This window comes from Mastigoproctus giganteus, chromosome 8 (assembly GCF_048544385.1).
Source record: "Mastigoproctus giganteus isolate SK-2022 chromosome 8, ASM4854438v1, whole genome shotgun sequence".
NCBI lineage: Eukaryota > Metazoa > Arthropoda > Arachnida > Uropygi > Thelyphonidae > Mastigoproctus > Mastigoproctus giganteus.
The window spans coordinates 44,780,450-44,806,454 of record NC_143582.1 but is presented as its reverse complement, the minus strand read 5'-3'; the positions used below and the strand labels follow the sequence as shown (position 1 = coordinate 44,806,454).

At 38.2% G+C, this 26,005-nt stretch overlaps 1 protein-coding gene across 2 annotated transcripts in view; it reads right to left on the bottom strand.

The window, feature by feature from the left end:
* The window catches only part of LOC150081500 (bridging integrator 3-like), a 193,406-nt gene that overhangs the window by 72,372 nt on the left and 95,029 nt on the right, over nucleotides 1-26,005 (bottom strand). For both annotated transcript variants that reach the window (XM_090379337.1, XM_090379338.1), the window contains exons 6-7: nucleotides 23,760-23,896; nucleotides 19,041-19,081 (exon numbers count right to left, since the gene is read on the bottom strand). In XM_090379337.1, coding sequence (XP_090235463.1) covers nucleotides 19,041-19,081; nucleotides 23,760-23,896 — 178 coding nt within the window. The remainder of the gene's footprint in view (nucleotides 1-19,040; nucleotides 19,082-23,759; nucleotides 23,897-26,005) is intronic.

The window sequence follows — 26,005 nt, the reverse complement described above, 5'->3', positions numbered from 1 at the left end:
AAAATATATTTTTGATATCACATGGATTTCAGAAAAGCATTTGATACTTTTGCACATAAAAAACTGCTGTACAAATTGGAACAGTGTGGCATTAAGGGCAAGTTACTGATATGGATAAAAGGATGTTGAGCAAGAGAAGACAGAATGGTAATCAATGGACATCCCTTTGTGGACGAATGTTCTTAATGAAGTACCCCAGGGTTCTGTGTTAGACCCATTGTTGTTTTCTATATTTATCAATGATATTGATGAAGGTATATCAGGCTTACTGATCCAGATTGCAGATGATACAAATGTTGGCTGGGTGGTTAATGACAGTAAGGACAGTATGCAACTGCAAGGAGCTAGAAAAATTAGGCAGACAGGCCAAAAAATAGCAATTGAAGTTTAACGTTGTCAAATGCAAAGTATTGCATATGGGGAGCAGAAACTCTAGAGCATTAGCATTAGCATTAGCATTAGCAGAGGCATATGATGCAAGAAAGCAAGCTTATTCAGCATCAGCCAAAAAAAAAAAAAAACCACTCCCATTTCACCCCTCCGTTCGTTCGAAATACCTGTCCAGTTGAGCTTTAAATTTGTTTAGGCTATCAACTTCAACAACAAGTGATGGAAGTCGGTTCCACCAACCAACCACCCGCTGGCCAAAGGCAAATTTCCGCACATCTATCCGACATCCGTCCTTCCTCAATTTGAATTTATGCCCTCTGAGGTGATTATTCTGAGAAAGATGAAGAATCCCATTGGCATTGAGCATGCTCAAACCATTCAAAGCCTTATACACCTCTATCAGATCACCTCGCCGGTGCCTTGTCTCCAAACTCTGTAATTTGCAAAACTTAAGCCTTTCTTCGTAAGAGCAACCCTTTGTTCCATTTACTAATCTTGTTGCCCTTCTCTGTACCCGTTCCAGCAGCTCTACATCCTTTTTGAAATGAGGCCTCCAGACCTGTATACAGTACTCAAGATGTGGCCTTACCATTGCCTTATACAAGGGAATAATCACCTCCTTATCCCTGCTAGAAAAATTCCTGTATATCATTGACAAGACACCATGAGCTACTCTTGCAGCTCGTCTGCACTGCTCAGAGAACTTCATATCTGCCTGCACAATTACCCCCAGGTCCTTTTCATTCTCCACCACTGTCAGTGTAGTACCGCAGAGTTGATACGTTGCTCTGGGGTTACTGTTTCCCATATGCAGCACTTTACATTTGTCGATGTTAAACCTCATTTGCCACCTCTCAGCCCATCTGTTCAACCTTTCCAGATCCTGTTGCAGCAGCATAGCGTCAGTATTGTCCTTAACGACCCTGCCAACCTTTGTATCATCTGCAAACTTGGACATTAAACTTGATATCCCATCATCAATATCATTCATAAACACCGAAAACAACAACGGACCCAACACTGAACCTTGAGGAACTCCACTAATAACATTAGTCCACGTTGAGCAGTGTCCATTGATTACCACTCTCTGTCTTCTGCCACTCAACCATCCCCTTATCCATAGCAGCAATTTGCCTCCAATGCCACACTGCTCCAATTTGTGCAGCAGTCTTCCATGTGCAACAGTATCAAAAGCCTTTCTAAGATCCAAATATATAATATCAAAGTTATTCCCTGCATCCAGTTCTTTTGTGACTACATCATAGTATCCAATCAAATTGGTCAGGCAAGACCTGCCCTTAACAAAACCATGCTGCGTCTGAGCTATAAATGAATTCTTGTCTAGATGATCCTGCAGTGCTTCTTTAACCAGTGCCTCCATTAATTTACCTGGAACAGAAGTTAAACTAACAGGTCTATAATTACTTGTGTCAGCCTTTGATCCTCCTTTGTGAATTGGGGTTACATTTGCACATCTCCAGTCTATGGGCACCTCCCCTGAGTCCAAAGAAGCTCTCATAATTATGGCTAGGGGTTTGCATACTTCCTTTGCTGCCTCCTTTAATATAACTGGATAGATCCCATCCACCCCAGGTGCCTTTTTTATGTTTATCCTCAACAATCTCTCCTCCACTTTCCTCTCAGTTATTACAAAATCATCCAGCTCACTGCCAATGTTTACTTTACCTACATCATTCTCCTTCCTGAATAACTCCTCATGCGTGAATGTAGATGCAAAATACTCGTTTAGATTGTTAGCCACCTGAGCAGGATCCTCAACTGTTGAACCATCAATATCCAGTGGACCAATCTGATTCATCCCTTTCCTTTTCGAGTTCAAGTATGTAAAGAACTCTTTTCTGTTTTTCTTTGCATCCTTTGCCAAGGATTTTTCATAGTCTGCCTTTGCCTGCCTAATCTCCTTTGTGACTTGGTTACAGACCAACTTATATCTATCATAGGCTTCCATGTCACCCATTAATTTGTATGTATCCCATGCATTTTTCTTCTCTGCCACATGTCTCATTAGTTCATCTGACAACCATTTAGGCCTAAACCTTGAACAATATTTCTTAGTTGGTATGTAAAGCCTGGTAGCCTCCAAGATTAGTTCCTTGAATGCTTCCCATTTTGAGTTTGCTGTTGGTAACATCATCAGTTGGTCCCACTGTATAGAATTTAAATACTGTCTCAGACCATCATAGTCGCCTTTACGAAAACAAAAACCCTTCCCTTTACCTCTGATGGTAGTTACCTCCTTGAGTAAATCCCACTTCAACACACTGTGATCACTGCCACCTAGTGGTTCATTTATCTGCAGGTTCTTAATGCATGAAGAATCACTACTGATAATCAGATCAAGAGTATTGCTCCCTCTTGTTGCCTCACGAACATGCTGATGTAGAAAACAATCATCCAATAAATCCACAAAAGCCTTGCTAGTGTGCGAGTGACCAACCCACAAATTCCAGTCAATATCTGGGAAATTAAAGTCCCCCATTATAAGACTCTCTGATTTACTGGCCCACTCTATTTCCCTGTACAATATCTTATTATACTCATCAGAGTCATTAGGCCTATAGCACACTCCTACTCTCAATTTTGATTTCCCTATGCTTATGTCACACCAAACTGACTCGACACTGCCCTGTCCATCGATGTCGACTGGCTTCACTTCCTTGGACTTTATGTGTTTCTTAATTAATAGCATAACCCCTCCTCCCCTCCTGTCCTGTCTATCCTTTCTATACACATTGTATTCCCCAAAATCCAGTTCCGCATTACTTATATCTGTGTGACACCACGTCTCTGATATCCCAACAATATCTGCCCTTGATGTTTTGAGCAATACCTCAAATTCATCAAATTTATTTACCAAACTCCTAGCATTGGTGTACACGCAGGTATACATGCACCTGTTTCTATTCTTAGCTACCCTAACACAACCCATGTGTTTACTTGTACCGCAATGACTACCAGCAGTCTCTGAAATATCCTGCATCTTGTTTTTCAGACTTCTGCTCATTTCAATAGAAGCAGTGCAAGAATCACTTCCACCTCTGCCACTGGCTACTGTTAATCTATTAGTCCTTGTATCCCCCCCAACTAGCAGTTTTCCGACCCACCTAACACTGCCTCGACAGCATCAGCAAAAATTCTTGCACCCTTTCTATTTAAGTGTATCCCATCCCTGTAGAAGCAATCTCTCCTGTTAACAAGTACAGTCCAGGCTGAAAAAAATTCTACCCCTTGAGCCTTGCACAATCCCTCCAGGGCCGAATTGATCGACAAGGCCCTCATCATATACTCCCTCCTATCGTGTCTGGGCAGAATTGCAGACACTTTCAAGTTCAACCCTAATTCACGGCTTTTTTTCAACAGTGACCTGTACTTGCTAAGTAATTCCGCCGGTCTCCTACTCTTAATATCATTAGTGCCAACGTGTACAACTATATCACCTTTTGTGCCCTTAAAAGATGATATCCGCTCTACAACGTCATCAACCTTTGCCCCTGGCAGACATACCCTGGTCCTATTCCACCTATCCTTTTTACAAAGTATGTTCCCCGTTTCCCTGACAATAGAGTCACCAACAACTACTAGTTCCTGTGGGACCAGCGCATTCTGCCTAGGGGGCTGTTTCTGTGTTGCCTGATGACCAAGTGCAAGCTCTGGCGTTGATGTGGGCAGCTGAGAGCTTGATGGGCCCCTCAATTTATTTCCTTCGAGGGCATCCACCCTGTCCTTCAAGCTCTCATAAAGGCCCATAACAACGCTGAGTTGTCGCCTGATTTCCTTGCACTCCTTACATCGTGCACACACAAAGACATCCCCCTTGGCAGTATCATGTCCCGTACCCGACTGCTCCGCAAACATCAAGCAAACAGTGCATTTTAATAGACTGTGATTCAGAGGGCAACTGCCCCCCTCAGTTCTCCCCTGAACCACAGCACTCCCATTAGCTTGAGCCTTTTGCTTTGCTGCTCTGGTCAGAGTCATGATTCCGATTTAATTCAATAAAATTCAAAACAAAAATTAAATCCTTAAGTTATATCCCAAAACAGTTATGTTATATATATATTTTTTTCGGTATCTAGTGTTTTCTACGAGTTCCCTTTATACAACTTCCGTATCACGTGTACCACTATAGTTATGTATTAATTATTTGTTACGATTAAGTCGTTATATATATATATATATATATATATATATATATAGAGTTAAAAGTACAATTTAATTGACAATAAAGTTTATCAAGATTAATAGATTTACTGATTAATTGACAATATTATATTATGCACTATACGACACTAAGCTTATGCTATCGTGTAAAAATGGCGGGAATTCACGAACGGTATTTCTACGGACTCGTAAGTATTGATTAGCTTCCAAATCTCGCTATCTCAATTTAGAATAAGCTAAGGATCCTGACTAGGTCTATAATCTACTTATAGAAGATAATTTGATATAACAGTTGGTTAATAAATCGACTAAATTTGGTTAAAAAAAAAATTTGGTTTGTGACACGTGGATTTGATACCGTTACCGATACTAAGTAATATCTACAAAATCTCTGTCTAAGTTAAACTTTAAACTAAGTATCGTAACTAGGAATATAAAGCTACTCTAGAAAATAAGTTAATATGACAATTTAAACTAATAAAGCAGAAAATAAATCAGGAAACACTTCTCTGTTTGAAGAGCTTTAAGGAGCAATGTCCGCACAGGTATAGTATAGAGTAGTGAAAAATGAGAAAGAACTGGGGGTAATTGGGCAGTCAGATATGAAGTTCTCTGAGCAATACAGACAGGCTGCCAGGACAGCTCAATGATATACAGAAATTTTTCTAGTAGGGGATAAGTAGGTGATTATCCCATTGTATAAGACAATGGTAAGACTGCATCTCATACTGCCTACAGGTCTGGAGGCCTTAGTTTAGGAAGGATGTAGAACTGCTAGAACAAGCACAGAGGTCAATGAAATTGGCAAGGAAAACAAAGGGATTCCATTATCAACAAAGGCTTCAGTTCTGCAAATTGCAATGTCTGGAGAATAGATATGTGCAAGGTGATATGATTGAGATGTTTAAGGCTTTGAATGGATTGAGCAAGCTCAGTGCTGATGAGATTCTTTCTTCTGCTCAGACTATGCACACGAGGGGTCATAAATTCAAATTGAGGAAGGACAATTGCAGAATAGATGTACGTAGTTTGCCTTTAGCCAGCAGGTGGTTGATTGCTAGAACGAATTTCTATCTGTTGTTGTGGAGGTTGATAACTTAAATAAATTCAAGAAGTAGGCAAACTATTGGAGGGAATGGATAGGTGATGTAAAAGCTTGCTTCCTTGCATCATTTGCCACTACTAATACTGCTATTAATAATACATATGCCAATGCACAAACCAACAACAACAACAATACCTCATTTAACAACCAAATACAGGTAACCATCACATAACACAGTTTTGCACAACATTATAAACTGTTGTGTTGTGCAAAACTGTGTTATACGGGACTAAGAAAAAGTACAAAAAGGGGAGATTACGTTCCAAAAGCTAACAAATATACACTATTTCTTTAACAAAATGTTAACAAAGCTAACAAAAATACACCATTCTAGATTTTGTGTATATTCTACTCTCTTTAAAAAAATCAGTAATCTGGGTTTGTTTGCTTTTGCTTGATAAATCTTTCTGAATTTCACTGTATGGAACTAAGCATTTTTGAAGCTCCCTTTTGAACTTTGGGCTCCTTTCATTCACGAATCTGCATTCAAAAAATAAGATTCTAATTGCTCGGCTAACTTTATGCCTTCCCGTATGCTTTTTAGTGCAAAATTTGGAAGTTTAGTATTTTCATCTGCGCTATCAATCTTCTGAATTGATTTGATTTTTCCTCCGATGCCATTTCCACCAAATCTGCTTCACCAGCTTCTTTTTCTACCAATAATTCTTGAATGTCTTTAGTAATTATATCTTTTTTAAAATTTTTTTAGGAGCATTGGCAACTAAGGCCATGTTATTGTCTATGAATTGCATGTGTCCCAAGGTCAATTTTCTGTTTTAATGGACAAAAAACTACCCTGTCTATGTGAGGTTTACCGAAATTCTCTAACCATGTTAGAGCAAAACCATGTTATATAAGTACCATGTTGTGCGAGGATTTCTGCAATTTATCAATCGTGTTACAGCGAAACTGTGTTGTAGAAGTAACGTGTTATACGGGAGTTGCCTGTAGTAATTTTAACAAACACAAAAAAGCTACATGGCAAACTATTATTCTTACCAAAGTTATTCTGGAAGCTATTAAGCTTCTTATACTAATAACAGGATATTGATCAAAGTATAGATCAAACTGGATGTCAAAAGAACTGATGGCTTCATGTGGCAGAGATGCAAGATACAGGATGATTATAGAAGGGGGGAGGGTTCAGAAAAGATTAATATTCACCCAGAAGTAGTTTTGACAGAAAGATTCAATTATTTTTGTTTGATACCTTGAAATCTCTGTAGCAACAACACAAATTATGGTTTCAGTCTGACAATTCATTTTTCTTCTTTGCAGCACTGAATGAAGTGAACTGTTAATGGATTGTTTGTTATTTGGTTTTTAGGAGCATTAGACTAAGGCCATATTGCTCCAGGGATATGAGGTGGTCATTCTCTGACCTTTCCACATCCTCCGTATTTGGTGGGCACGGGCTTGAACCCCGGTCTAATCAAGAAGCGTGTGCTACGCACTGATGCTCCTGCCCACCTGGCTACGGAGGCGACACTGTTAATGGAGAAAGTGTAATAGAGATCAGTGATTCGTTTCTCTTTCTGCAAGGGAAATCACCCAAAACAATCCATGAAGAAATGGTTGCTGTTTATGGAGAAGACTGCCCAGGTTACAGTGTTGTCACACATTGGTATAAAAAATTCAAATGAACCTCAGTGTGTGTTGAAGGAATCCCAGGATGTCCAACAACTGCTGTAACAGAAGAAAGTGTTGCAAAAATTGAAGCATTAATCCTGGAAGACTGCCATATTAGCATCAAAGAACTATCTGCAGAGAGCCGAATTAGTGTCATCATCCATCAACAGTTGTATAAGTAAAGTGTCTGCTAGATAGTTTCCCAGACTTCTGACTCCTTACCAGAAGAAGGAAATGGCACAATGTGCATGTGAAATGTTGTCAACATGTCAGAAGAGCAAGAGGAGTTCCTGAACTGAACAAATATCAAAACGATGGAAGCATGCAGAATCAACAACCCCCTGGAAAGGCAAAAGTGCTGGCAAGTGTTGTCAGTTTTTTGGGTTCAGCATGGTGTAATACTAACATATTACCTTCAAAAGGGCTGTACTGTGATGGCGAAGTATTATTCCAATCTCCTCACATAAGGCTATGTGCTGCTATAAAAGAAAAAAGACAGGGAAAGCTATCAAAACTTGTGCGCCTGCTCCACGATAATGTCCCTGTGCATTCCTAGCATGCTGCAGTGAGATGTGCCCATGAACATGGGAGTAAAATGTTTCTGCATCCTGCACCTGGATTTCTTCCTCTTTCCTGCCCTGAAGTCCTTTCTTTGAGGGAAACATTTTGCTGATGATGATGAGATAATTTCTGTTGCCAAGTCGTGGGTTGAAGGACAGTCAGAGGACTTCTACAAAACTGATGTTTGTTTGTTTGTTATTTGGTTTTTGGGAGCATTAGCAACTAAGGCCATATTGCTCCGGGATATGTGGTGGTCATTCCCTGACTTTTCTGCATCCTCCGTATTTGGTGGTGATGGGCTCGAACCCCGGTCTAATCAAGAAGCGTGTGCTACGCACTGCTGCTCCTTCCCACCTGGCTACGGAGGCACCTACAAAACTGACCTGCTGAAGTGTATCAAGAGGTGGCAAAAATGTGTCATTTTGTCTTGTGACTATGTTGAAAAGGCACAATACATGGTGTTTGTTTTAATCTTCTATCACAACTACTTCTGGACAAATATGAATCTTTCTTGAACTGTCCCCTCATAAATTATCAGGATAGATACCTTGAATCCTACAGTAAATAATAAATTTTTGATTGATTAATTACTAATTTATTAACCAATAATATATAGAAGTAATTCTTTTCACCTCAGTGCATATATTTCAAAACACTCTTCGTTCAACTTTTTATAATGTTCTTTACTTATTTCCTTTTGAATTTTAATAAAAATTGAAATGCAACATTTATTTTACAGATCTTCTGTCAATAATAACATAAACTAATAATTAATTTGTTTTTTATTATATTTAGTAAATTAATAACAAAACAAACAAGCTCATCAAAGAGCAACCATTTAAGTATGCACAGTGATTAAACTGAGAATTTTTCTTTTCTGCACATCCTCCATATTGCTCATTCATTCCTCCAATCAGTGTGTGTGTACCTAAACAAACAAAGTTTGGCACTTCAGCTACAATATATGGATAACCTATGTGATAAACATTAAAAAAAATAAGTAAATAAAAAATAATAATTGACGGATTTCTGTTCATCTGATTTTAAGGAAATTTGGGATGGCTTAACAAATCTTTTTTAAAGAGTCAAATATAAATGTTTATGAAAATTCGTCCACTGGAGTTGAGTTTCTTCATGCAGATGAACAGACAGCAAAGAAAGTAGGTATTTTATTAGTATTCATATTAGTAGTGACAAATGATGCAAAAAAGCAAGCTTATTCAACAAGTTGCCCAGCCAACAGTTTGCCCAGTTCTTCCTTGAATTTATTCAAACTATTCACTTCCAACAACAACAGATGGAAGTTTGTCCCAACAATCAACCACCCATTGGCCCAAAAGCAAAATCCCACACATCTATCCTTCAACCATCCTGCCTCAATTTGAATTTATACACCCCTCATGCACGTAGTCTGAGCAAGAGGTAGAAGCCAATCAGCATTGAGTTTTTCAAGCAATTCAAAGCCTTAAACACTTCAATCATATCACCTTGCCTAGTCTCCAGATTCTGAAATTTATAGAACTGAAGCTTTTCTTGGTAAGCACCCTTTTGTTTCCTTCACTAATCTTTTTGTCCTTCTCTACACCCATTCCAGCAGATCTACATCCTTCCTAAAATGTGGCTTCCAGACCTGCATGTAGTACTCAGAATGCGGTCTCACCATTGTTTTGTAAATTGGGTTAATAATCTCCTTATCCTTGATAGCAAAATTCCCGTATATCAGTGACAAAACCTTATGGCTGTCCTAGTAGATGTCTGCACTGCTCAAAGAATGTCATATCCAACTGCTCAATTACCACAGGTCTTTTTTTTCGTTTTTCACTACCCTGAGTGTAGTATCACACAGTTGGTAAGTTAATCTGGGATTACTGCTACCTATATGCAGTACCTTGCATTTGTTAAGGTTAAATTTCAATTGCCATTTTTCAGCTTATCTGCCTAATTTTTTCTAGATCTTGTCGCTATTGCAACAAGATTTAGAAAATATCCATCCACTGGTAGTTGAGTTTTTCATACACATGGACAGACATAATAAAGAAAATAGGCAGAAAATATATTTGTGCCCATAAGAATGGTCGCGAATTCAACATAAAATATTAAGCATATCAAAATTAATCTTTTGTAGTACATACAGTGAATATACGAGATTAAGCATGCTACTACAGATTTTGAGAAATTATTAGCTAAGAATGCAAAGAATAGTAAGCACAAAATTCTTTGCTTATGCTAGCAGAAAAAAAAAGGAATAAATCATATCAGTCCATTTAATATTCATGATAACAGTACTAATGATCCTGAATTGGTTACTGATAAGCTAAATATTTTGCATCCATAGTCATGCAGATGTAAGAAGTTTTAAGATTTAAAGACACCAAGCAGGCAAAAGAGGTCATCAAAACTTTAAAAGTTACTAAAGACTGGAGATATGAAAATGTCTGTTTTCCAAAAGATATTTTTTTTTGGTAGTTGTTGGCGCATCGGCTTCTGTGGCCATAATGCACCTCCCAAGGTTTTTGCAGTACTTTGAATCAAGCCCGAGGCGGGATTCGAACCCACGACCTTTGGGTTGCTCGGTCGGCACTTTACCCACCCGGCTCCAAAAGATATTACCTCTGCAATTCTCAGAGGGTGAAATCACAGATTTAAGCATAAATGAAATCAATCATTGGCTTGAGGCCTCACTGTCTTTGGTGAGGAGGACTCCCCATTTCCCTTTGTGAGGGTAACAAATGTTTAATTATATATTTTGGGACATCTTTACATGCTTTGCCTTAGAGTCATGTTATATTTAAATCAGAGTTCAGATTTCAATATAGTGCAATTTAAATATACGTAGGGACTGCATGATTGACACGCAGGTAGAAAAATTTAATTTCACTGTGAAATTAAATTTTACTTTATTTTCATAGCAAATTTAATTTCACTATGAAATTAAATTTTGCTTTAATACAATACTCATTTATGAATCACTTGAAATTGTTTGCATGATAAAAATAAAGTATATAAACTTACAATGTAAAATATGATATTTCTGATTAAGCTTTTGAACAGGTACAAATAATTCAAACAAAGTTTATTTCAATGAATTGAATATCTTTTCAATTAATGTAATTTTTAATATCATGAATCCATATGTGTTCCAACTCATTTTAGAAGTACAACACATTCAATCTGTAGCAGCTGCTTAAAAAAATCATCACTAAAGACAATTAGCAAGAAAACATATATAATTTTAGCTTTTATAAACATTTTCACATTTCTGCATATCTCTCACCTTAGCATTTCTTCAATAGTTATGGTAATAACAACAGTTAGGCTTATATACGTTGAAAACAGATCATCACACCTAAACTTTTACTCTAAATAGTAGTAGTAGTAGTAGTAGTAGTGGCACATGATGCAAGAAAGCAAGTGTAGGAGCTTATGCAGCATCAGCCAAAAAAAAAAAAAAAAAAAAAAACACACCATTCCCTCCAAATGCCTGTCCAGTTCCTCCTTAAATTTATTTAACCTATAAACTTCTACAATGACAGATGGAAGTTTGTTCCAGCAATTAACCACCCGCTGGCTAAAGGCAAATTTCCGCACATCTATTCTACATCTGTCCTTTCTTAATTTGAACTTATGTCCCCGTAGGTTGGTAATCTGAACAAGTGGAAGGATCCCATCAGAATTCAGCGTGCTCAACCCATTCAAGGCCTTATAGACCTCAATCAGATCACCGCGCAGGTGCCTAGTCTCCAGCCACTGCAATTTGCAGAACTTAAGCCTCTCTTGGTAAGAGAATCCCTTCATTCCCCTCACCAATCGTGTTGCTCTTCTCTGTACACGCTCAAGCAAATCTACATCCTTCCTAAAATGAGGCCTCCAGACCTGTACGCAGTACTCAAGGCGTGGCCTGACCATTGCCTTATACAGAGGGACAATCACCTCCTTTTCCCTGCTAGCAAAATTCCTATATATCATTGACAAAACCCCATTACCCGCCCTAGCAGCCTGTCTGCACTGCTCAGAAAACTTCATATCTGACTGCACAATTACTCCCAGGTCTTTTTCATTTTCTACCACCTTAAGTGTAGTACCACACAGTTGGTACGTTTCTCTGGGGTTACTTCTACCCATATGCAGTACTTTGCATTTGTCAAGGTTGAACTTCAGTTGCCATTTCCTAGCCCATCTGCTCAAATTATCTAGATCCTGTTGCAGTAGCACACTGCCATTACTGTCATTAACAACCCTGCCAACCTTTGTGTCATCTGCAAACTTCGACATTAAGCCTGATATACCTTCATCAATATCATTGATAAATACACAAAACAACAGTGGACCCAACACCGAACCCTGTGGGACTCCACTAATAACATTAGTCCACGAAGAGCAGCACCCATTGATTACCACCCTCTGTCTTCTCCCACTTAACCATCCTTTTATCCATTGTAGCAACTTACCCTTAATACCATTCTGCTCCAATTTGTACAGTAGTCTTCCATGCGCAACAGTGTCGAAAGCTTTCCTGAAATCCAAGTATATGATATCAAAATTATTTTTTGCATCCAGTTCCTTTGTGACCACATCATAATAAGCAATCAAATTTGTCAGACAAGACTTTCCCTTAACAAACCCATGCTGTGTTTGAATTATTGCTGCAGTCTTGTCTAGATGATCCTGCAATGCATCTTTAACCAGCGACTCCATTATTTTACCCGGAACAGAAGTTAAACTAACTGGTCTGTAATTACTCGTGTCACCCTTCGATCCACCTTTGTGAATTGGGGACACATTTGCACATCTCCAGTCCGTGGGAACCTCCCCTGAGTCCAAGGATGCTTTCATAATTATGGCTAAGGGTTTGCTTAGTTGCTTTGCCGCCTCCTTTAAAATAACTGGATAGATCCCATCCACCCCAGGTGCCTTTCTTGTGTTTAACTTCAACAATTTCTCCTCCACTTTGCTCTCAGTTATTACAAAATCATTAAGCACACTGCTACAATTTGATAACCTTCTTCCATTTTCAAATTGTAATAATTCCTCACGTGTGAATGTAGATGCAAAATACTCATTCAGTTTGTTTGCTATCTGAGCAGGATCATCAACAGTCGAACCATCAATGTCAAGTGGACCAATCAGATTCATCCCCCTTCCTTTTAGAGTTTATATAAGTAAAGAAATCCTTGCTGTTTTTCTTAGCATCTTTTGCCAAAGATTTCTCGTAATCCGCCTTCGCCTGCCGAACCTCCTTTGTGACCTGATTACAGACTAGCTTATATCTGCCACAGGCTTCTGCATCACCTGATAATTTATATGCATCCCATGCATTTTTCTTCTCTGTCACGAGTCTCATTAGTTCATTTGATAACCATTTAGGCCTAAACCTTGAACGATATTTCTTAATCGGTATATAAAGTCTAGTAGCTTCCACGATTAATTCTTTGAATGCTTCCCACTTAGAATTTACTGTTTGTAACATCGTCAGTTGATCCCACTGTACAGAACTTAAAAACTGTCTGAGACCACTGTACTCCCCTTTACGGAAGCAAAAACCCTTTCCTTTACCCCTGACGGTAGTTACCTCTTTGAGTAAATCCCACTTCAGCACACTGTGATCACTGCCACCTAGTGGTTCCTTTATCTGCAAATTCTTAATACACGAATGATCACTGCTGATAACCAGATCAAGAGTGTTACTTTCTCTGGTTGCCTCTCGAACATGCTGCTGCAGAAAACAATCATCCAATAAATCCACAAAAGTCTGACTAGTGTGTGAGTGACCAACCCACAAGTTCCAGTCAATATCTGGGAAGTTAAAATCCCCCATTATAAGACATTCTGATTTATTGGCCCACTCTATTTCTCTGTACAATTGTTCATTGTACTCATTCAAGTCATTAGGCCTATAACACACTCCTACTCTTATTTTTCCTTTCGCAGTGCTTATCTCACACCAAACTGACTCAACAGAGCACTGTTCATCTATATTAACTGGGTGCACTTCCTTTGATTTTATGTTTTTCTTAATTAACAGCATAACACCCCCTCCCTTTCTGTACACATTGTACTCCCCAAATTCCAGTTCTGCATTCCTTATATCTTTGTGACACCACGTCTCTGCTATCCCAACAATATCCGCCTTTGATGTCTTGACCAACACTTCAAATTCATCAAATTTATTTACTATACTTCTAGCATTGGTATACATGCAAGCATACATGCTCCTATGCCTATTTTTTATTTTTATGGTTATTTTTTATTTTTAATTTAGATAAAGAGTTTTTGTGGATTTTACTTACGATAGGTAAAACCGTTATTTCGTTCCATTTTTGTAGCCATTGTTTTTGGATATAGTGGTAGGGAATTCAAATTTTTTAATTGAGGTAGCTAGGTAGCTCTAACGCATAATTATATAGTAATACGCTTAATACACAGTAATATGCTTCACTGTTTCTATTTAATAGTTTCTATTCAAATACTATTGATATTTAATTTATTGATTTTATTAATTTAAACTACCATGCCCCAGACTAGAGCAGCAAAGCAACGGGCACAAAGTGGCAGGAGTGCTGTGAATCGGGGGAGAACTGAGGGGGGCAATTCTCCAACGCATCACAGCCTAAAAAAATGTGCAACTTGTGAAATGTTTGCCGAACTCTCTGGAACGGAACATGATATTGCCATGGGGGATGTCTTTGTGTGTGCGCGATGTAAGGAGTGTAAGGAAATCAGGCGACAACTCAGCGTTGTTATGGGCCTATATGAGAGTTTGAAGGACAGGGTGGATGCCCTCGAAAGATCTAAATTGAGGGGCCCATCAGGCTCTCAGCTGCCCAACTCAACGCCAGAGCTCACTCCTGGGCATCAGGCAACACAGCGGCAATCTCCAAAGCAGAATGCGCTGGTCCCAAAGGAACTAGTTATTGTTGGTGACTCTATTGTCAGGGAGACGGGGAATATATTTTGTAAAAAGGATAGGTGGAACAGGACCAGGGTATGTCTGCCAGGGGCAAAGGTTGATGACGTTGTAGAGCAGATATCATCTTTCAAGGGCACAAAAGGTGATATAGTTGTACACGTTGGCACTAATGATATTAAGAGTAGGAGACCGGCGGAATTACTCAACAAGTACAGGTCACTGTTGAAAAAAAGATGTGAATTAGGGTTGAACTTGAAAGTGTCTGCAATTCTGCCCAGACACGATAGGAGGAAGTATGTGATGAGAGCCTTGTCGATCAATTTGGCCCTGGAAAGATTGTGCAAGGCTCAAGGGGTAGAATTTTTTTCAGCCTGGACTGTACTTGTTAACAGGAGAGATTGCTTCTACAGGGATGGGATACATTTAAATAGAAAGGGTGCAAGAATATTTGCTGATGCTATCGAGGCAGTGTTAGGTGGGTCGGAAAACTGCTAGTTTGGGGGGATACAAAGACTAATAGTTTAACAGTAACCGCAGGCAGAGGTGAAGGTGATTCTTGCACAACTTCTATTAGAATAAGAAGCGACCTGGAGCGAGGGGTGTTGGGGGTTTCAGGGACGGATGGCAGTCATCATGGAATAGTTGGGTATATGGGATGTGTTAGGGTAACACGGAATAGGCATAGGAGCATGTATGCTTGCACGTATACCAATGCTAGAAGTATAGTAAATAAACTTGATGAATTTGAAGTGTTGGTCAAGACATCAAAGACGGATATTGTTGGGATAGCAGAGACGTGGTGTCACACAGATATAAGGAATGCTGAACTGGAATTTGGGGAGTACAATGTGTACAGAAAGGATAGACAGGACAGAAAGGGAGGGGGTGTTATGCTGTTAATTAAGAAAAACATAAAATCAAAGGAAGTGCACCCAGTTAATATAGATGAACAGTGCTCTGTTGAGTCGGTTTGGTGTGAGATAAGCACTGCGAAAGGAAAAATAAGAGTAGGAGTGTGTTATAGGCCTAATGACTTGAATGAGTACAATGAACAATTGTACAGAGAAATAGAGTGGGCCAGTAAATCAGAATGTCTTATAATGGGGGATTTTAACTTCCCAGATATTGACTGGAACTTGTGGGTTGGTCACTCACACACTAGTCAGACTTTTGTGGATTTATTGGATGATTGTTTTCTGCAGCAGCATGTTCGAGAGGCAACCAGAGAAAGTAACACTCTTGATCTGGTTATCAGCAGTGATCATTCGTGTATTAAGAATTTGCAGATAAAGGAACCACTAGGTGGCAGTGATCACAGTGTGCTGAAGTGGGATTTATTCAAAGAGGTAACTACCGTCAGGGGTAAAGGAAAGGGATTTTGCTTCCGTAAAGGGGAGTACAGTGGTCTCAGATTGTTTTTAAATTCTGTACAGTGGGATCAATTGACGATGTTACAAACAGTAAATTCTAAGTGGGAAGCATTCAAAGAATTAATCGTGGAAGCAACTAGACTTTATATACCGATTAAGAAATATCGTTCAAGGTTTAGGCCTAAATGGTTATCAAATGAACTAATGAGACTCGTGACAGAGAAGAAAAATGCATGGGATGCATATAAATTTCCAGGTGACGCAGAAGCCTGTGGCAGATATAAGGCTAGTCTGTAATCAGGTCACAAAGGAGGTTCGGCAGGCGAAGGCGGATTACGAGAAATCTTTGGCAAAAGATGCTAAGAAAAACAGCAAGGATTTCTTTACTTATATAAACTCTAAAAGGAAGGGGATGAATATGATTGGTCCACTTGACATCGATGGTTCGACTGTTGATGATCCTGCTCAGATAGCAAACAAACTGAATGAGTATTTTGCATCTACATTCACACGTGAGGAATTATTACAATTTGAAAATGGAAGAAGGTTATCAAATTGTAGCAGTGTGCTTAATGATTTTGTAATAACTGAGAGCAAAGTGGAGGAGAAATTATTGAAGTTAAACATAAGAAAGGCACCTGGGGTGGATGGGATCTATCCAGTTATTTTAAAGGAGGCGGCAAAGCAACTAAGCAAACCCTTAGCCATAATTATGAGAGCATCCTTGGACTCAGGAGAGGTTCCCACGGACTGGAGATGTGCAAATGTGTCCCCAATTCACAAAGGTGGATCGAAGGGTGACACGAGTAATTACAGACCAGTTAGTTTAACTTCTGTTCCGGGTAAAATAATGGAGTCGCTGGTTAAAGATGCATTGCAGGATCATCTAGACAAGACTGCAGCAATAATTCAAACACAGCATGGGTTTGTTAAGGGAAAGTGTTGTCTGACAAATTTGATTGCTTATTATGATGTGGTCACAAAGGAACTGGATGCAAAAAATAATTTTGATATCATATACTTGGATTTCAGGAAAGCTTTTGACACTGTTGCGCATGGAAGACTACTGTACAAATTGGAGCAGAATGGTATTAAGGGTAAGTTGCTACAATGGATAAAAGGATGGTTAAGTGGGAGAAGACAGAGGGTGGTAATCAATGGGTGCTGCTCTTCGTGGACTAATGTTATTAGTGGAGTCCCACAGGGTTCGGTGTTGGGTCCACTGTTGTTTTGTGTATTTATCAATGATATTGATGAAGGTATATCAGGCTTAATGTCGAAGTTTGCAGATGACACAAAGGTTGGCAGGGTTGTTAATGACAGTAATGGCAGTGTGCTACTGCAACAGGATCTAGATAATTTGGGCAGATGGGCTAAGAAGTGGCAACTGAAGTTCAACCTTGACAAATGCAAAGTACTGCATATGGGTAGAAGTAACCCCAGAGAAATGTACCAACTGTGTAGTACTACACTTAAGGTGGTAGAAAATGAAAAAGACCTGGGAGTAATTGTGCAGTCAGATATGAAGTTTTCTGAGCAGTGCAGACAGGCTGCTATGGCGGGTCATGGGGTTTTGTCAATGATATATAGGAATTTTGCTAGCAGGGAAAAGGAGGTGATTGTCCCTCTGTATAAGGCAATGGTCAGGCCATGCCTTGAGTACTGCGTACAGGTCTGGAGGCCTCATTTTAGGAAGGATGTAGATTTGCTTGAGCGTGTACAGAGAAGAGCAACACGATTGGTGAGGGGAATGAAGGGATTCTCTTACCAAGAGAGGCTTAAGTTCTGCAAATTGCAGTGGCTGGAGACTAGGCACCTGTGCGGTGATCTGATTGAGGTCTATAAGGCCTTGAATGGGTTGAGCACGCTGAATTCTGATGGGATCCTTCCACTTGTTCAGATTACCAACCTACGGGGACATAAGTTCAAATTAAGAAAGGACAGATGTAGAATAGATGTGCGGAAATTTGCCTTTAGCCAGCGGGTGGTTAATTGCTGGAACAAACTTCCATCTGTCGTTGTAGAAGTTGATAGGTTAAATAAATTTAAGGAGGAACTGGACAGGCATTTGGAGGGAATGGTGTGATTTTTTTTTTTTTTTTTTTTTGGCTGATGCTGCATAAGCTCCTACACTTGCTTTCTTGCATCATGTGCCACTACTACTACTACTACTACTACCCTAACACATCCCATATACCCAACTATTCCATGATGACTGCCATCCGTCCCTGAAACCCCCAACACCCCTCGCTCCAGGTCACTTCTTATTCTAATAGAAGTTGTGCAAGAATCACCTTCACCTCTGCCTGCGGTTACTGTTAAACTATTAGTCTTTGTATCCCCCCAAACTAGCAGTTTTCCGACCCACCTAACACTGCCTCGATAGCATCAGCAAATATTTCTGCACCCTTTCTATTTAAGTGTATCCCATCCCTGTAGAAGCAATCTCTCCTGTTAACAAGTACAGTCCAGGCTGAAAAAAATTCTGCCCCTTGAGCCTTGCACAATCTTTCCAGGGCCGAATTGATCGACAAGGCTCTCATCATGTACTCCCTCCTATCATGTGTGGGCAGAATTGCAGACACTTTCAAATTCAACCCTATTTCACGGCTTTTTTTCAACAGTGACCTGTACTTGTTGAGTAATTCCGCCGGTCTCCTACTCCTTAATATCATTAGTGCCAACGTGTACAACTATATCACCTTTTGTGCCCTTGAAAGATGATATCCGCTCTACAACGTCATCAATCTTTGCCCCTGGCAGACATACCCTGGTCCTGTTCCACCTATCCTTTTTACAAAGGATGTTCAAATCAACATACAATGTCTGCTTATAATAATGAAAATTGCATTATCATATAAAATATAGATATTATATTAAAATTACACAAACTAACCTTTTCAAGGGTTCCACTATTACTCGATGGGTAATTTGACTCTAAAAAAAAAAAATAAATAAAAAATATGTAAATATCAAACTTATACATTCAGGTACACATGCACGCACGCACACACTAATAATAAAATTCCACTACGAGAGAATATCAAAAAGTTCATACCTTTACCTAGAAATAATAGCCCTAGAAAGGTGAAACTTCAGAGGAACTTTAATCCTTTTCTATGTACTCTTTGTGTATAGTAACACACTTCTCCCATCTATGGATCAACTGTTTAATGCCTTGATCACAGAAGTCCGCACGTTTTGCCCGAACCCACGATTCCACTTGGTTGATAATTCCAGTGGAAGTGGGCTTACACTGCTTTGACATGTCTTTAGTCTCCGGATCATACTGGTACACCCAGCATTTGTCATTTGTCATCAACAGATCAAAAAAAGTTCTCAACATCTGCATTACACAAATCCAACAGTTGGCGAGAACATTGCTTCTGCAAAGGCATCAGTAATCTTGGAACCCATCATGCGGAGACCTTAGACATGTGCAGATGGTCATGCAAAATGCTGTGGGCAGATCCATAACTAATTTCTACTGCATTTGTGATGCAATGAATTGTCACACATCTGTCACTCAGCACTAGCTGCTCAACCTTTGCAACCATCTCACTGTCTGTGGATGTTGATGGCCTTCCTTATCTTGGATCATCAAAGACACTTGTATGACTGCACTGGAACTCCCGTTTCCACTTTTTTTACAGTGTCATAGGATTTCCTGAGCTTTCTTGCCCTACAAATGCAGGAACTTGATCACTGCTTGATACTCCACTTTGTCAACCATAGCGTCATGGTGGCAAAAAAATCTTGACTTAAGCCCAGTGCTTCTTTCTGATTGCAACTTCAAGAGCTTGTTGCACCACCACCAGGGTACAACGTCGGCACTACAGGTAACCAACGGCAAACTGCCAATTAAATACAAAATACTGTACAATTACTTTCAGTATTGTAGAAGGAATGGTACTGCAGCACAGTTCAACCAGTTTTCTGTTAACCTGGACATGCCAGTGAAAGAAAACAACACTAGATTAAGAAACCAGTTCCTCCAGGAGTGGCAAAATGAATGGACTAATGGAAATGCTGGAAGAATTACTACCTTTTTTATACCTCAAGTTGCTGAATTTGACAAAAAACATTTACCCTCGTTTAACCCAGGTCTTCACCTAACTTTCCTTCTATCCAGGCATGGCAGCCTAAACTCAAAGTTATTTACTCCAGGTTTGGCTGCATCTCATCTATGTAAATGTGGCTCACAGGAGACAGTTCAACATGTAATCTTAGAATGCCAATTTTATGTAAATATTCAATTTGAGCTTCAGATATTGATGGAAGTTTATGATGTAAATAACTTCAAGTTTTTAGAATGTAAAGAAAATTATCAGGCACTAGCTAACTTTGCAGACAACGTTTTCTGCAGAAGGAAAGGACTTGAAGAACTGAGTATAATTATGTTATTAGGGTACTATCACTGTATATAGTTACCTTGGTATTAACTGTACTGTTATATAGCTAATATAAGGTATCGGGTCTGGTTTCCAAATTCTGGAAATTAAAAGGATGCTAAAGGCTTCTGGATAAACAGAAGATGTGCTGTTAAGAGCTTGTTGCACCACCAGGGTACAATGTCGGCACTGCAGGTAATTCAAAAGAAGAATGACTAGGCTCTTGTGTTCAAGAGCTATTGGACCTCTAAGCATAGATTCCAGTGAAACAATGGAGGACTTTTAAAAGACATTCCAACTTAAGAGGCATAGTTCCCCACATACAAGAGCTCAAGTGACCGTCTAACTTAGAAATCAACCAGATCATGGAGGATGACTAATGATCAGTTAAACCCTCAAGTTTGTAATAGTGGTACTGGGTCTTTATACCGTACATGCTAATGGACAAAGGAAACTCCATTTTTACTAGAACATCTAGATCCCCTGGTCTTAATACATTTAGTCATAGGACCTCTGATGGATTGGAAATTGCTGGATGGGCATATTGTTGGATGAACTGTATTAATTGATGACATTTGTCATGAACCGTATTAACGTTGACATTTTTGTCATTGTATTGAATAGATGCATTAAATACCAAAATTGAAGTAATACCTGTCGGATTCCTCAGATTGTAAATGACTTGCCTAAACTAAACTGGTTATTGAAGACTAGTATATTCGATAATCACATGTATTCACTGGCAGAAACACCCTCTCAGGGACGTTTGATAAGTCTTTCAATTCTAACAAGTTGCACCGTACTGTCGAAATTGTTTAAACTTCTGATGCTAGCAACGTCGAAACAGTGGTGTATTCTGACTGGAGTTGTAAAATCTGTCTGAATAGCTAACTGTGAGCTATTGGTAATAGTAAATGGCAGTGCAAATAATTTGCTATAGCCTCATTTGCTTGGCCTTGCTGTTATTGTTTTGCATAAATGTCGATGTGCCAAGTTCACTGTTCGGTCGGCAGTGTCCTGGGACTTGGGTCTCTAATAATGCAACCAGGAACTTAACAGAAAGAATGCAACCAGGAACTTAACATAAATTATATTTGAGATGATAGGAGGCCAGTTATGAATTTTGTACAGAAATGCCCTTGAACTTCCAAATTCAAAAGGGCATTTCATATTGGCCTATGCACATATTTTCTCTTCTTTTCATTCTTATTTATGACCTCTTTTACCAGAGGTATTTTATTTATTGTTTAGAATTTGGCATAAATTTAGACACACTGTCACAGATAAAGATTTCTGAGCCATCTCCTTCTCAAAAAAAAAAAAAAACAAGCAACAGTTCACACTTTGTGCATATCTATTTTAGTTTTTTCTGGGCTTCTTTGCTAGGAAGGTGGTTTAAACCTTTACAATTTTTCTATCTTTCTATCAAGTTTCTCCCAAAAAATAATATAATAGAAGATGGATAGGTGTGCTATGGGAAGTTTTTTTTTTTTTTTTTTTTTTTGCTGATGCTATATAATCTTTCTCTCTTGCATCACTGCCACTATTAATACTAATACATTTCCTTTCCACAAAAATTTCATCTAATTTGATTGGAAAATCTATTACTTCCTTTTCTGCAGTTAAATAAATTAGATGAAAAGACTGTAAAACAACAAATCACGTATGCTTTTTTCTTTTAATAAGAATGCAATGCAATTCTTGAGGCCTACTATAATAATAGCATTATTTACACAAAATGCTATAAAGTGTTCAATTGTTATCTTCTCATGTTCACATTCAAAAAGCATCAACTCCTCTATATTCTGTTGCTAGAATCATTTTCCAAGGTAGATATGAAAATTAGAGCACTCATAGTTCTCTGAATTTTATCATCATAAATTTCTACAACAGCTCAGGTACATGAATCTATATCACTGCTATTCAGAAATACTGAAAATTGCTACTAGAAACAATGATATACCGAAACAGAAAATAGCCCACTTTTCAAATTCTGCACAATGCTAGCAGTTATAATATATCCCATTTCATTAAAAATAGGAGTTGCTTTTGTCCTATCATACTTCTTTGCCACTTCCAAATCTGTAAACATTTTTCTAAGGGTTCAGTATATATGCCAATCGCAGGAAGATTATGTTCTGTTTAAAATGAAGTTTTCTAACAACCAAATCAGTGTTCCCACTTTCAACAAGAAGAATAATATTTTTTGCTGCCCTCTTCATACTTTATGTTGTGTTTTGCAGACTTCAAATGGATAGCAGTAACATATTTACCACCATGTGTAATTAACTTGCAGACAGCAGTATATGCATTCTGAAAGTCTTCAAAACAATGTTTGTTACTTTGGTCACTTGTACCAACTTCAAATGAAAAATGAAACAAATTAGAATACACACTTTCTTTGCATATGTAGAAGAATTATTTATTCTTAGAGCATGAAAGTAAATTAAAACCAACTGGACAGGTGAACCCATGTGCCAAGCACATGTGATTGCTAGTTTTAGTTTTGGTTTGATTAGTTCAGTTTTAAAGAATAGTGCTTTATCCAGTTATGATAAGTTTCTTTAAAAATGCTTAACAATGAAAAAATAATAAAACCACTGAGAAGAATAAAAAGATGTGCAGCTAACTTGTAAATATATTGATTTTACTGTGAATATTATCTATAAAAATAATTATAACAATCATAATTTCAGTATTTCGTGGTCCATACTGGGGGAAACAAAAAATGCATAAGTAAACACTACAACATAAATCTCACCAAAAGAAACAAGGTAGGTTTTCATAAAAACAACAAAGATGGAGTTTCTGTATATTTTACAATATTTGTAAAAGTTGATGATATGCATTATTCTATATTTTCATACCCTACTGCACTGTGCCAGGCTATGTATAAACTTTATCTCATAACTCATGCTTGGTTAGACTATGTGATTTACTGTTTAAAAACAGAAAACTCCCCAAAACAGCAAAGTACCAAGGTTGTCAGAGTTTTGGGATTTTATAACTGTAATAAGTTTATGATGAATCATTTACTATATATATAAGATTTAATATCAAGTTAATCAAGTGAAGAAACAGTTAATCACAAATGTTAACAAAAAAACAAAAAAAATAAATAAAGAAAGAAAGATAACTACAAATGTTAAGAAAAGATTTTAGTTTGAAATATTTAGTAATTTATTAATTTCTTTAAAAATTTGTACATGTTAATTTAAACCAACCAAATTGTCATCTATATCTGTCATTCCATAGGCAAATGAATGCCATGCTTCCACCAGCATTCTAAGTTTTTGTTCTTCTTGGCATAGATAACTATTAGATAAATCTGTGGTCATCTTCTTTTCATATTTATTCACTACTAAAAATAAACATTTTTACTGACATTAGTGGGATAAAATTTTCACACATATTTTATATTCCTGGTTCACAATAATAGAAATTCACAGTAATGTTCAATTTTTAAGATATTAAGAAAAAAAACAGGGCTTTAATTAAACACACAAGATTTGCATTTTGTTAAGACATTACACTGAAAAGAAACAGAGTAATATGAATTAGATTGAGTTAACACTTCTATAATCACTATGTGCAGCACTCTTGTTTGATTCTTTGTAGCAATTAAGTTGACTCATCAGCATAATGTCTGTAAACTGTATATATATGTGTCACTCTTCCTGTATTGTTTTGTTTCATGAAAAAACAAAGGTTTTTGGGGGGAAAGGGGGTATGAGAATATGCAATCATTACCAAAGACCAACTAAGTGTTAAAAAAAATACAAAATTCCTCCTTTTTCCACATAATTCAAATCCAGGCCTTTTCCACATAATGTGGAAGGATCGCAATTACAGCTACTGTGCTACTGGAAAGGGTATGCACTCAAAAAGTTTCAGGATTCATGTTTTTTTTTTTTTGTTGTTTTTTTTATTTATTTTTTTTATTTTGTTAGTTTTGGCGCATCAGCTTCTGTGGCCATAATGCACCTCCCAAAGTTTTTGCATTTTACTCTGATCCAAGCCCAAGGCGGGATTTCAACCTGCAACCTTTGGGTTGCCAGGTTGAACGTTGTTATTTGATGTTGTTGTTATTTGATTTTTAGGAGCATTAGCAACTAAGGCCATATTGCTCCGGGATATGCGGTGGTCATTCCCTGACCTTTCCGCATCCTCCGTATTTGGTGGTGACGGGCTCGAACCCCGGTCTAATCAAGAAGCGTGTGTTACGCACTGCTGCTCCTTCCCACCTGGCTACGGAGGCGCCAAAGGTTGAACGTAAAGAAGTAAGTACTATTTCAACTAACTGCCACAAGAATGATAATGTGGTCCCTAGGCAGCAAAGACAGCAATACATAATGCAGTGTAGCATTGTTTTCTCAAAATTTTTCAATACCTTGATTGAAACAGTACCCTACTTCACTGTTACAATTAGGCTCATGCAGTCTACTAACAAGGGTTATAATGAAAGTAACATTTTCAATTGGAAGTTTTTCTTCCAAACACTGGCTGCTCATTTAGATTCAATACATTTACAGTATTCATGACTTGACACAAAGGTAACTAATTAAAGCTATCCCTGTTGTCAGATAAATTTTCCAAATAGGTGTGAATCCAGTAACAACCGTGCCTTTGACTTTTCAATCAATATTACCTATAATTGATGTTATTTGATTAAACAGGATATTAGTTATTTAGGTTGACTCATGGAAAATTGTAGTCTAAGAGCCTGAGCCAAAGCCCAATCTCTCTCACTATCATGGAAGGGACAATGTAATATTCATTTTTTTTATGTAAACCCCAAACACGAGAGGTATTAGAACCTACAGTACTTAGTACCGTGCTTGGGTTGGAGGTTGAGAAGATGAAAGAAGATATTTGTTGACACTGGACTTGAACTTCTGTAGACTTTAATTTACAGGAAATACGTATGAAGGAAGGTTGTTCCAGAAAATGGCAGTTGAATGAATAAACGAGGAAGATGAAAAGTTGGTTCTATGAGTTTGAAGTTGGACAGTAAATGGATGTTGGCTGGTGGTGGCATGTGTTTGGACTGTTTTGAAAGAGACAGCGGGAATTATAGAAGCCAATTCAGAAGAACAGTGCCCATGGAAGTATCTGTAGAAGAGGCAATCAGCAGAAACAGTACGTCTATGAGACAGCGAGAGGAGAGACTTTGTTAAAGATGAATCATTAATTAACCTAACTGCCCTCTTCTGAATGGAATCAAGAAGCCTAAGAGAGGTTTTGGGGGCACCACCCCAGATGTGGAAACAATATTCCATGGCAGGGCGGATTTGCGATTTATACAGAGTGATCAGCTGTTTGGAAGAAAAGTAACGCCGAGAGCAAAAGAGAAAACCAAGTTTTTAAGATGCAGAGGAAGCAATATTCGTAATGTGCTTGTGCCAAGAGAGATTAGAAGCCAGGGTAATCCCCAAAGGAGATATATCATTTTGGCTAGAAATCGGAGTGT